The 13,279-nt window shown below is 43.1% G+C and overlaps 1 protein-coding gene across 1 annotated transcript; it reads right to left on the bottom strand.

Moving 5' to 3' along the window:
* Positions 1-325: 325 nt before the first annotated feature.
* Positions 326-2,288, bottom strand: LOC100283083 (zinc finger protein CONSTANS-LIKE 16). Its single transcript, NM_001155985.2, has 2 exons — positions 1,038-2,288; positions 326-915 (listed from the first exon to the last, which is right to left on the bottom strand). The coding sequence occupies exons 1-2, from the start codon at positions 2,142-2,144 to the stop codon at positions 652-654; spliced, it is 1,371 nt and encodes a 456-aa protein (NP_001149457.2). The 5' UTR covers positions 2,145-2,288; the 3' UTR covers positions 326-651.
* Between the last annotated feature and the right edge of the window lie 10,991 nt (positions 2,289-13,279).

Below are 13,279 nucleotides of genomic sequence, written 5' to 3'. Positions count from 1 at the left end.
AGGTCGGCAGGCCACCCAAAACGCCTCTAAGCGACATAGAGTCGAAGAGAGGTAAATATTAGAGAGAGGAAACTATGTTACTGTCTACTCCTAGTGCAAAATGTAAAGAACAAAAGATAATTTGATTGTTTAATTGATTGTTGGTTGTTTAATTGATCATACCCCTTCAACTATATAACGAGGAGTCTAGACTTATTCCTAGACGTCCTCCAACAGCTTCTGCGAGATTAGAGAGATAGACACGCGAGAAGATATGTACATATAGCCAAACGTCAGCGGGCTGGACCATCCGGTGCCACCTACAAATAGTGATCAATAGTTCGGAACCAATATTCCCTCCGCGCTCTATTATAAAGAAAATTACTCGACCATCGTCACAAGCAAATAAAGCAAGTGCCACTCTAAGGCAGCAGCTTATAAAATGTTTAAATTGTCGAACGGATCCGATGAAAGAATAGTCATTTTTATTTTATTTGAGTTGAATTGAATTAGCTAAAGAGCAACTTCGACGAGTTGTTTGTTCTTGTCATGGTTTCATGACGACGGACGAGACTCGAGAGGCGCCGGAGCCGACGGCGCGCTGTCGCACCTCCAGTATATATATATATGCAGCCACGCAGGCACAACCAAGCATGCAGAATGCCGGCGGCACTAAGCGAGGCCAGCGATGGTGAGACTGCCACCGGCGGTGGCGCGCTTGACGAAGCGGCCCTTCATCCGTGGCCGCTTCTCGGCGTTGAGCTTGCGCACCTCGTACCGGATCTTCTTGGAGAAGAGCCGCGTCCTGCGCTTCTCCCGGTACCGCGACACTCGGGCCTCCCGGCCAACGTCGTCCATGCCCTGCCCCAGCCTCGGCGTGCCCAGCAAGTCCTCACCGCCGTGGCCGACCATTCCTCGTCCCACAACCCACATGTTCTGTATTTAGAACAAGAATTGAATTCGACGTTAACACAATCACTCCGATCGAGCGAAGCCGTGCATGCACTCAAAAAGTCAGGGATCTCGATGATGTGGCGGGGCCCGGGAATTGAACGTACCGTGCAGTCGTGGGGCCAGCTGTCGTCGAGCTTGACATGTGGTCGTTCGGCGCCGCCGGTCCACGGCGAGCTCCCCCAGCTCTGGATGATGGCCTCGTAGTTGAGGGTGAGCGAGAGGCTCGTCTGCAAGAACTGGCCGTCGGTTCCCGTGTGGCTGCTGCTCGCGGCATTCTCGGTCGTCGTCGTGTCCTGAGGCGAGCCGTAGTTGAAGTCGATGTCCAGCATCTCGTCAGATGCATCTGGGTCCAGCAGCTCGAGGGCGCACGCCAGCGTGCCACTGGCTTCGCAGGCACTGCCGGCGTCAGTCTCCACCTTGACTCGCGACGCGTCTTCACCCACTTCCACCGGTTCCAGGAGGCCCAGCGTCTCCATGCAGAACGACGAGCTCTCCTCGTTGCCGTCGTCCAGGCCGTACCCGAGCAAGGCCTCCATGTCCGCGGCGAACTCCCTGAGCTCGGCGTCGGTCGGCCCGAAGTTGGCATGACCTCCGTCGGGGAAAAACTGCACCAGCGGCGCCGCTGCAGGTGTCTCTCGATCTGTCTTCGCCGGGTCCTCGACGGCGCCGTCTTCGTTGCAGGACGACGCGAGAGCGGCCGCGTCCTCAAGAGGCTGGGGCGAGCAGAACTCTGCCAGGGCAGGGTCAAAGACAGGCACGCGGTAAAGCACCTCCTCCTCCGGCTCCTCGGCCTCGAACTCCCCCTCGTCGTTCCGACCATCTGGCGAGTCCCCGCCCGCCGCATGGGGCACAACGAGGCGCCGCGACAACGTCCGCACATCGCTTTTGGCGCGCCCACCGCGCGGGGTGCGCGCCTTGCGCTTGAACCACGCCGGCACCACCTCGTCGTGGCTCTCGCGATTCGCTGACGCCGGCGTGGGAGGCGGCGGCGTCTGCAGCGGAGACGTGGGGCGCAGACGCAGCCTCTCGTGACGCCGCGCGAGCGAGTTCGCGGAGTGCACCGACGTGTCGCAGACTTGGCACAGGAACGCGTCGTCCGCTGCGCAGTACCACCTGGCCCGCCGGCGCAGGCACGCGTCACAGGCGCGCGCCTCCTTGCCACCCACCGCCGCCGCCTTCGCCGAGCTGCCGGTCGTGGTCGTGGCAATCATTTCCCTTCAAAGCGGTGTGCCGGCGTGCTACTCAGTGATGGCTTCTTCTACGCTGAATGTAGTAGGATGGGACCTATAGTATCCACATGTGCCGACGTACACTCTGAGTTTTTGTATGTACTGTAGATGTTAGGGAAAAAATGTGCTGAAAATATCGCGGTGCTCGGTTTTATAGAACCGAAGGAGAAGATGGGCCCATCTTGCGCGCTTTCTGGGCCCCGCCGGCTGCACTTTGCTTGCACTTTTGGTGTCGCGCAAGGGCACCACTACCTGCGGGTCTTATCTGCAACGTGATTGGTCGAAGGGTAGCGCAGGATGCGGGGCAGGCGCTTGTGATTGGCTCCGACGGGATTTCCAGTGGGGCCACCACCTTCAGCTACGCACGGCCTACAGGCTAGAGCCCTTTCCACATCGCTCTCACGGTTGCTGGCAGTGGCAGGGGACCGCTAGGGCAAGGCGAGAAAAGTCTTTCTTGGTCTTCGTAGCTCAAGTTATCACTAGGTTATTACTATATGCTAGCTCTGGCTAAGGCTACCATGCATTATGCGGAAGGGAGGTGTCGACCGTAACCATGACAACGTGAAAGAAAACGTTGACGGTGGATAAGGAATAGGATGATGTATTACTGGAATTCGGCTCTTTGCCAGATGCCACATTCGGTAAAGTTCCACTCTCGATAACGACTACGTTTACCGAGAGCAGGACTCTCGGCACAGGAAGACACTCAGCAAAGACAGCTTTGCTGAGTGCTAAACACTTGATAAAAGTCAACGCTCGGTAAAGGGACGTTAGCAGTCGTCTATAGCTGACGGTCGTTACCTTTGGCACTCAGCAAAGAAGCTACTTTGCCGAGTGTCATTATTGGACACTCGGCAAAGTATATTTTTATTTTTTTCTTTTCCCAACCAAAATTTTTGTGGTATGTTTCTACACTATGTAGACCTATATGTTCCATTTTTGCACAATTATAAAAGTGTTTGCTATAGCTATTAGATTTAGTTCGTTTAATTGAATTTCTTCGAAAAATTTAGATTTGAATTGCAAGTCACTCGAAACATGAAAAATCGTGCATGCAAAAATGATATTCATGTTATTTAGCACAAGTTACGATCGATTTCAGGAACATACTAGAATCTTCGATCACTATGCTCACTAAACATGACGGTGAACTTGTCATCCAATTGTTTAAAAACTGTATAAAACACAAACAAAGTTAGAAAATCATGAAGCTTGTCCACATGTCATGATATCATATGTAGATAGGCTGTGATAAAAATTTGAGAATATTTCAAGAAAGTTGTGACGCACTATGTGTAGAAACCTAGCCGGTCCACATTGAAACTCTATGATTTCATGTTACGCTAGTTAGGTTTCTACACATAGTGCGTTACAACTTTCTAGAAATATTCTCAAATTTTTATCACAACCTCTACATATGATATTATGACATGTGGACAAGTTTCATGATTTTTTGACTTTGTTTGTGTTTATTCAATGTTTAAACAACTTGATGACAAGTTCACGGTCATGTTTCATGAGCATGGTGCTCGAAAATTCCGGTCTACTCCTGAAATCGGTCATAACTTGTGTTAAATAACATGAATATCATTTTTGCATTAACGGTTTCCATTTTTTGAGTGACTTGCAGTTCAAATATGAATTATCAGATGAAAATCAATTAAACGAACAAAATCTAATAGCTATAGCAAACCATTTTATAATTGTGCCAAAAATGAAACATATAAGTCTACACAATGTAGGAACAAATCACAAAAGTTTGGTTGGAAAAAATGTAAATAACCTTTGCCGAGTGTCCACGTAAGTCACTCGGCAAAGTATGGTTTGCCGAGTGTCGTCCGGCCCGACACTCGGCAAAAATTTTTAAAAAATATTAAAATAATCTGTGTCGAGTGCTTGTCAGTGGGAACTTGGCACAACGCTCTTTGCCGAGTGCGTGTGATCTGGCATTCGACAAAGAATTTTTTAATATTAAAAAAAATCTTTGCCGAATGCCCGATTGCGGGCACTCGACAAAGAATGTTTTAATAGCTGTTACGGCGCCCACACTCACTCACTCTCGCTCGCCGTCGCGTCGTCGGCCGCACCTACCGCCGTCGCGCCGCCGCCATCGCTGGCCCGACACTGTCCCATCTTCTACCCCGGTCCCTCTTCGATGAATTTAGTGAGTATAATAAGTTTAATTAGTTTAGTATGTGTTTATTGAGTTTATAGTATATGTGTTTAGTGAATTTAGTGACTTTAGTGAGTTTAATTAGTTTAGTATATGTGTTTAGTGAGTTTATACTATATATTTTTAGTGAATTTAGTGAGTTTAATTAGTTTAGCATGTGTGTCTTCCACAAGATTTTGTATATGGGATTTCTCAATATGTTCTACCGGAATAAAATGCTCATGGGTATCGTCAGTTCATTATTAGATGCATCATGTGTAATTTCCATAGGAAATTCGTCCAAAAATGTAGCATCTCTGGACTCCATAATTATACCAACCAACATGTCCGGTACTCCAGAGTTTATAATTAAAAATCTATATCCAATGCTGTAAAAAGCATGCCCAAGGAAAACATAATCAATAGTTTTCGGTCATAATTTGCGCTTCTTGTTAATTGACACGTTCACTTTAGCTAAACAACCCTAGGTGCGCAAATAGGAGATATTTAATTTCTTCTTTTCCGATTCCTAGAATGGTGTGATTTTTGTCCTCGTGGGAATTGTATTCAGGACATGACACGCAGTCAAGATTGCCTCACCCCACCATTCCTTAGATAGTACTGAAATCTCTAACATGGAGTTAACCAAATAAGTTAAGTATGGTTCCTTCTTTCAGCAACCCCATTGGATTGTGGTGAGTATGGCGGTGTCCTCTCATGAGTAATACCATGTTCCACACAAAAATCAGAAAAATCATCCGAAAAATATTCTCCACCACGATCAGACCTTAATCGTTTAATTTTCCTCTCGAGTTGATTTTCAGCTCTAGCTTTATAGGTCTTAAAATAATGCAAAGCTTCATATTTTAATTTTAAAAGATACACATAACAAAATATAGTAGAATCATCGATAAATGTAATAAAATATTGCTTGCCTCCTTTACTCAATATTCCGTTCATCTCACATAAATCGGAATGTATTAAGTCTAGTGGTGCCAAATTCCTCGCCTCCGCAGCCTTATGAGGCTTGCAAGATTGCTTAGATTCCATGCACACCTAACACTTAGAACCTTTGACTAAATAAAATTTTCGGATTAAATTTAAATTTGCTAACCGCGAGACACAACCAAAATAGATATGACAAAGTCGTGAATGCCAAATTTTCGACTCAATCGAACAATATTGTTCACAGACTTATTACATGTATCATGCAAAGATAAGCGGAACAAGCCTCCACTGTCATAGTCTTTTTCAACAAATGTTCCATACTTAGATAGTATACAATTATTAGACTCAAAAAGAAGTTTGTAGCCATCTCGACATAATTGAGAGCTACTAACTAGATTCTTTTTGATGGATGGCACATACTGCACGTTCTTCAAGATCACCGTCTTTTCCGAAGTAAACTTCAGAATGACTATACCAACACTAAGAACACACGCATGTGATCCGTTCCCCATCAGCAAGGCTCCAATACCTTTGCACTGATAAGAAGAAAACAAAAACATATCAGCACACACATGAATATTAACACAAGTATCATCCCACCACTCAGGTGAATGACACACTGAAAGAACAGTAGGTAAAAGATTACCATACCCTGATGTTCCTTCTCTAGTCTCGCTAATAACCATGTTTGCTGTTTTCTTCTCTTGAGCTGGTTTTTTTCTTGCTTAAATTTGTGATCTGGACAAGCGCTTGCCCAATGATCAGTACTCCCGCAAACAAAGCAACCAGCTCCTTTGTTCTTCTTTTTGAACGTGGCTGTCTGCTTGGGCTTCATGGCATTCTGTTGCTTGTTTTTCTTTTTATTATTATGTGATGCATTGGAATTCTTCTTTTGTACCATATTGGCACCAGAAGTCTCAATTTCTTTTCCACGAGGGTCTATTGCTATCGCCCTCTTCTCAACGTCAAGAGTACCAATAAGCTCATCCACGCTAAACTCTTGTCTCTTGTGTTTTAGAGTGGTAGCAAAGTCCGTCCAAAAAGGCGACAACTTAGTGATAATACAGATAGCCACGAACTTGTTAGGCAAGACACATGAGAATTATTCGAGTTCCTTGGCCAATGCCTGTATTTCATGAGCCTGCTCAACTACAGGACGATTTTCCACCATCTTATAGTCAAACAGCTGCTCCATGATGTACAACTCGCTGCCGGCATCACAAACACCGAATTTCCCATCTAATGCATCCCATAATTCTTTTGTAGATGTGCACGTAAGATAAGAATCTACATATTTGTTGGCAAGAGCGTCTATCCCGACGCCTCGAAACAGGTTATCAGCAATATTGAACATTCTCTCCTCTTCAGGAGTGAACTGTTGGGGTTTCCCCTGTGCGACATGATAGCAGTTCATTGCTGTCAACCACAGTATCATCTCACTACGCCATCTCTTCTAAAATGTCACATCAAATGATTCACTTGGTTTTAATGAAGCAGCAAAACCACTAACAGAAAAATACCTAATATCAGATTTTTCATTGTTAGAAATTTAGACATTTTCAGTTTTAATTTAATCTAGAAAAATAATGTGATATCTGTGATGACATGTATGTGCATGTGTGTATAACTACTCGCATAAGCAGTAAAAAGCAATAAAACATGCACAAATACAAAGAACAGATTGTACCCTATGGAGAGACCGATGCTTAAGGCATCAGTAGCTTCAATCACACGAGACATCTCGTGTGTTTGTTCGATGTAACCATACGGAGTCGATGCAGGAAAATGTACGTTATGCAGTCACTCGAACGTTCACCGAAAGAAGAACAACAACACGCGTTGTCCGGGGAAGACGACGAAGATCAAGATGTAGACAAAGCAGCGGGATGAACATCAGCGCTGGGTCGAACAGATCACGCGAGCAGTCGTGAATACGCTCCCTAAAAATCTGATCGCCCGCACACCCGTGCAAGTGTATCTGCAAACGGTGATTTCGGAGGGATGCTCTCCCATTATCTCTGTGCTTAGAAGATGGGACAGGGATGTGTTATTTGCAATTTGCGTGAGAGATTTTGTGTAACTGGAATAGCCCTTCCTCTCTATTTTTATAGGTAGTCAGAAGGAGGGAGGAATACAACGGGTAGAAACGGTCGCGCATTAATTAAAACTAGAAACCGACGACCCGTCACTCGAGTCAAAATGCGCAAATGATGGAAATACCAAAAAACTCATGCACGAGGGCCGTCACCTAGCTAGAACGCATAACGTCTTCCTCACACGATGTCGAGTGGGGGGAAAAGTTGATTTATGGAATTTGTCCATTTTGTGTGGCAGATTCTTCGCTGATGGCGCGGCCGGTAAACTTTAGAGGTGCAGGAAAGACCAGCAGAGTCCTTTTAGCAACACATCCAAGAGGAGTCTCCATCAGAACAAAAGCATATTCTCTGCAAAAATCATTTGATGAGTTGTTCGCTTTATATTAAAATCAGTTGTTCAAACTGTTATTGCTGCAATATATAGAGACAAAACACTATAAAATCAGTAGAATTTGGTATACTGGCTGACAGGCGCTCCTCCTCCCAAATGGGACACCACAGTAAGATTTGGAGGCGAGTGAGCACAATAAAGAGATGTTTGGTTTATATGGACTAATTTTTAGTTTTTTTATTTTATTTTATTTTATTTTTGTCTTTAAATTGTCAAATAGGAAATACTAAAATTCTATTTTAGTTTTCGTATTTAGCAATTTAGAGACTACAATAGAATAGAATAGGGAGATTAAAAATTGGTCTATAGAAAAACCAAGCAGCCCAGAAGCCGGGACATCAGATCAGCGTCGTGCCCATCCCTGCGGTCCAATGGGGGAAGATGGCTGGCCGCTGAGATCTTGGTTTGGTCCTACGTGACTAATGTCCAAAGCATGCGGCATGCCGATTGCAAATTGCAAGGCTAGGGTCTTGGTCCTACGTGACTGATGTCCATATCACTGACGTGGACACGCTTCTTTCCAAGATTTGGTAGCTGAAATACAGGTTCAGTAAAAAAAATAGCAAACTAAGGTCTAGTTTGGAAACGCTATTTTTCCACAAGTTTTTTATTTTTTAAGAGAAATTGGTTAATTTTCTCTTGGAAAATTGGAAATCCCATGAAAAAATTGGGTTGCCAAACTAGTCCTAAAATATGAGTTGCAGACTTTCCATTGATTTGCAATATGTCGAACAATATTCCTGATCTCGTGAATAGAAAACTTAATTTTTGAATATTTATGGGCAAAAGAGAACGCTACAAGCATGCAGGATATTAAAAAAAAATGCAGGAAAGGAATACAACGGCTGAGGAAAAAGGAAAGGAGAAAAAAAAGCCAAATCTCTACATGTCGGCTGGTGGGGCTAGCGTTAATATCCACTTGATCCATTATCTGTCCTTTGCATGTACCGTCTTTGTCTTCACATGTACCACTATATATTCCGCTGTGGACACGAATATATATATGTCTCGGAGAATTTCGAGCAACCTACGTACTATATTTTGTGGAGATTTAGCTTGCAGGACACGTGTCGATGTGTGAGAGCTGTAACCAAACAGTGAAGGATAGCATGCGCCGCTGCCGTTCCTCAAAGAACAACACATCAAGGAGAGGAATAGCCGAACAGTGAAGGCCAATACCTGTAGATGCGCTTGACACATCAAGGAGAGGAATAGCGCGAATAGGGTTAGTGTTAGCACATGCAAGAGAGGTTCAGACGTTATGGGTCTGCGTCCTAAACTTGCTTCTTCGGCCTGAAGGCTGTGGTCTGCTTGCCGGGGGGGGGGGGGGGGGGGGGGGGGGGTCGCAAAAGAAAATACTGGGTATATGCACTGTCATCAAAGTCGTCTGGGTCGGCTGACCCCGGCACGGCGACGTAGCTTCACCACTGATCCAAAGGATGGTTTAATGCAAGTGCTGCTGCATGCATCCGTTATTTTCCACCCCACATCAGCCCGTACAGAACTGTAAATTAAACAATTCCGGTCAGCCTACGAAGATTACTCGTTGCTCAAAAAATTAGCTAATTTTCATTAGCCTTAAACTCTCGCAGATTGTCTTACTGAATGATCGGTGAGGAGACCAAAGAGAGGTGAATGAGAGTCAATCAAATTTTGCTGTCGAACTGTGAAAATGAACACTTTACTTTAATTAAAATGAAGTAAACATTCAAATCAAAATCACATAAGCAAACAGTGATCTCATGGTTTCAAAATGTTCCTAATTACCCACACGAGACCAGCAAAGAAAACGGATCGCAAGTCGGACAGCGAAAAGTCCGAATCAGTCCAAAACCGTGTCGCAAACAAGTGTTGATTTAAACGGCACGAAATTCTGTTCTCAGATGCGAAACTAAATAAACGAACTCCGGTTGAAATGAAATTTTACACATACCTGGACAAATATGTTTCAACGTCTCCATAGATTTTGAGCTCAATTCGACTTGTGAATCAACCACAGATCTATTAATACTAACAGAATTGGAGTTTTGTTGGGGTTTCTAGAATGAACTCAAAACGAGATCAGCTAAGACCACAACCACAAACTGCACCAACGGGACATAAGTAGTGATCCTAAGAGTATATCTCACCCACCAACAAATTCTAACAGCACCCGAAACACAACTCAATGGTTCTTCACAAGTTCACAAAGAGAAGAGAAGGGAAGAACTCAAGAGCAAAAGACTCAAACAATTCAGTAAGGGCACAAACTAAAAATGAAGCCAACCGAAAGCTGTGGGCTGATCCGCCGACCCTTCCTCAAATGAAACGATACATCTCATAAGCACAATAAATAGATAAAATCGTTATAGATCTCCTGGCACAAGAGGTAACTACCTAGAGACACTACCGGAATCTGGCTTTTTCTCGAGTGCCAAATGATTTACCGAGTGCTTTTTTGGCACTCGACAAAGAACTTCAAATGAAAATTTTAAATTTGAATTTTCAAAACAACCTCAAATGGAAAAACAACAAAAATGAAACTTGTATGTCTTAAAAAGTTATGAAACTTTGTAGTTGACAACATTTTGGTTTGAAATATTTTGTCATGCAAAACTTTGTTTGAATTTTAAAATTTGAAATTTTCAAACGAACTCAGATGGAAAAACCACCAAAACAAAAGTTGTAGGTCTTGAAATGTTATGAAACTATATAATTGATAAATTTTTTTGATTTGGAATCATTTTGTCATAGAAAAATATATTTTAAGTTTTCAAATTTTGTAAACGACCTCGGATGAAGAAACTGTCAATATGAAAGTTGTAGATCTTAAAAAGTTATGCAACTTTACGGTTGACAACATTTTCATTTAAATTGATTTAGTGCCTGAAATAGTCAATTTATTCTCAGTTTGTTATAATATATGGGGAACAAAAACGTAATATATACATAACTGTAATATATACATAACTGATATAGTGGTGTAGTGGTAGAGGATATTGCGCATGAGAGAGAGGTTCCGAGTTTTGAATCTCATCGGTCTTGTGAATTAAGATCAAAAAATGTTGAATAATGATAGGACGATGGTTAGAGCAGTGGTGAAGTTTGGGAGGTTGTTCCCCTAATTGAAAAATGTTATTTTTAGTTTTTTTGCAATTCTTAATTTCCTGTTTTTTAGATTTTTTTGCGATTCTTAATTTGTCGAGTGTTTTTTGACACTCGCCAAAGTCTTTGACAAGTATCCGAAAAAAGTACTCATCAAAAAACTATTTGCCGATAAAATAATTGTCGAGTGTAAAAAGGCCTTTGCCGAGTGTTAATGCCAGTCTTCTAGTGAGAGGAAAACTAGAAGTTTTAAACAAGAGAGACAAAAAAAGATAGACAAGAGGTGCTGAACTAACCAGTCATCCTTTCTATTTATAAAGGGTTATTTCTATTTTATAGGCTACCCCTATTTACATAGAGTCTGTGGCGGAACCGTCCGAATTATTCCAGCTTAAGTGCCCAAGTCGCACCCTTAGAGGCGGCAACACACTTAAATCAGAATAACCCGTCAGTCCCTCGGATCTAGTCCGATAAAGCCACTTATCCAGGATCGAATACCACTAGCTCACTCGAAGGTGAGGCACAGAGAAATACAATAAAGCATAATACCACAAATTTAAGAAAGTATCATTAGTGATTACATTATCGGAGTTTCAGAAATAATAATACTATAAATTTTAATGCAGCGGAAATAACTAACGGAGAAAACCGAGTAACATGGTGAAGCCTGGCCACGCTACTCCTCCTGGTCCTCTCCTGCGGAAGCAGTAACCCACTCGACCGTCTATCCCGGTGGCAGGGATGGAGGCCAAGTCACACCATCAACCAATCAAGGAGGTACCTACAAAAATTATGCCACAAGCAAGGCTGAGTATACTAATACTCAGCTAGACTTACCCGGTGTGAGGAGTCTACTCCACAACCTCTAGACATGCAGCTGTTTGGCTGAGGGGTTTGGTTTGCCAAAAACACTAGCTGAGTCTAAAATCAAGTTTTAGCTTTTCAAGTTCTAGAATAATAATTTTAGACTAGATGAGAACCTATCTATTCATACATGGTATCAAACATTATATCAATCAACACCTTTTGCCAGTATCTCATTTCCACTTATTACTCAATGCAGTACAATGGATCAAGCAGTCTCATTAGCTGCGAGAAGCAGACGATTCGAAACGAGTTTTAACCTTGCAAGGTAAACCTAAACACACGACATGTCAAGGCACTCCGTCCCCACACACGTCAACCGTCCCCATCGATTCCCCGTTCGCGGCCAGGCCTCACCGCCTTGGCATACAATGCTCCACTGACCCCGGCCGCCGCCGTGCAGTGGCTGCACTTGTACCCACCATATCTAGAATGGGAGACCCAGTCTCAGGTCGTGTGAGGGATAAAGTCCACACCCGGCTTCACTCAGGTACTAGGTTTACCGGTTACCATATTTCCTGACATGTGTTTAGTACATTCAAACGCTTGACACAGGTATCCGCACGTTAATCCTTATTCAAATTTTGTCTCATAGACAACGCATCCCCATGGATCCGTGTCCATAGACCATCACCATTCTATTATCAAAAATGGATACAACCAATTCCTAACCTCGCGCGAGTGCTAGAAAAATCACTTGACTTCTACCGAGATCCTGATTTAACATAGCAGCTACTCGACCTAGCATACTAGTATCCATCTCAAAAGGAATCCTAAGTTTATGCAACTAGGGTTTCAGGCAACTCCTACACTTAAGTGCACGGTACAAGCCTACAAACATTAAGTGTAGTAAAATAGCATATATAAACGGTTATGCATAAAACCGGGGCTTGCCTTTAATTTAACACTTAGGTAGTGTTTGTTGGGTGAGGTGCTCGCTTGGCGAGCATCCACTGGTTAAGTCCATCCTTTCTTGGGTCGTCCACCGACTGCACCTTGTGGTTGGCACCACATCACTTGCACGATCATCCTCTCTCGGTCCTAAATGAGATGCAAGATGCATATGTATGAATACAATGAAAAATATCACAAGATATATAATACACGGTAGCGAACTAACATTTAATTGTAAGACATCGCGACAACTGTACGCAAGCGCTAGTTATCTATACGTCATTGGGCATACGTAGTCAATCATCACTGGAAAACAACAAACACTTCCTATAATTATCTATTGCAGACACGACATCATAAGTACAAGCATTCGCCACGTTCACTTTTATCATTCATTGGTTACTTATTATTAAACTAGTTAAGTACGCATAAATTTACGATGACTTACACATAGACAGACTTAGTTAAAAAGGAATAGTTGCTTAATCGGGTTTTACAATCATTCACAACCTTCTACTGCAAGCATACACCCAGAGAACACACATGAGAAGATAGTTAATTCACAATTACAAATTGTACTACTTTAATGACGTTGGTTACTTAGTAGTATTAGCAGAAGCCAAAGACATGACATTATTCATTTTGTTTCCCTAATATATAACTGCACTTGCTAACTGTTGATTAAGCT

The sequence above is a fragment of the Zea mays genome, chromosome 9 (genome assembly GCF_902167145.1).
Source record: "Zea mays cultivar B73 chromosome 9, Zm-B73-REFERENCE-NAM-5.0, whole genome shotgun sequence".
Taxonomy (NCBI): domain Eukaryota; kingdom Viridiplantae; phylum Streptophyta; class Magnoliopsida; order Poales; family Poaceae; genus Zea; species Zea mays.
This window is presented reverse-complemented; position numbering and strand designations above follow the sequence as displayed.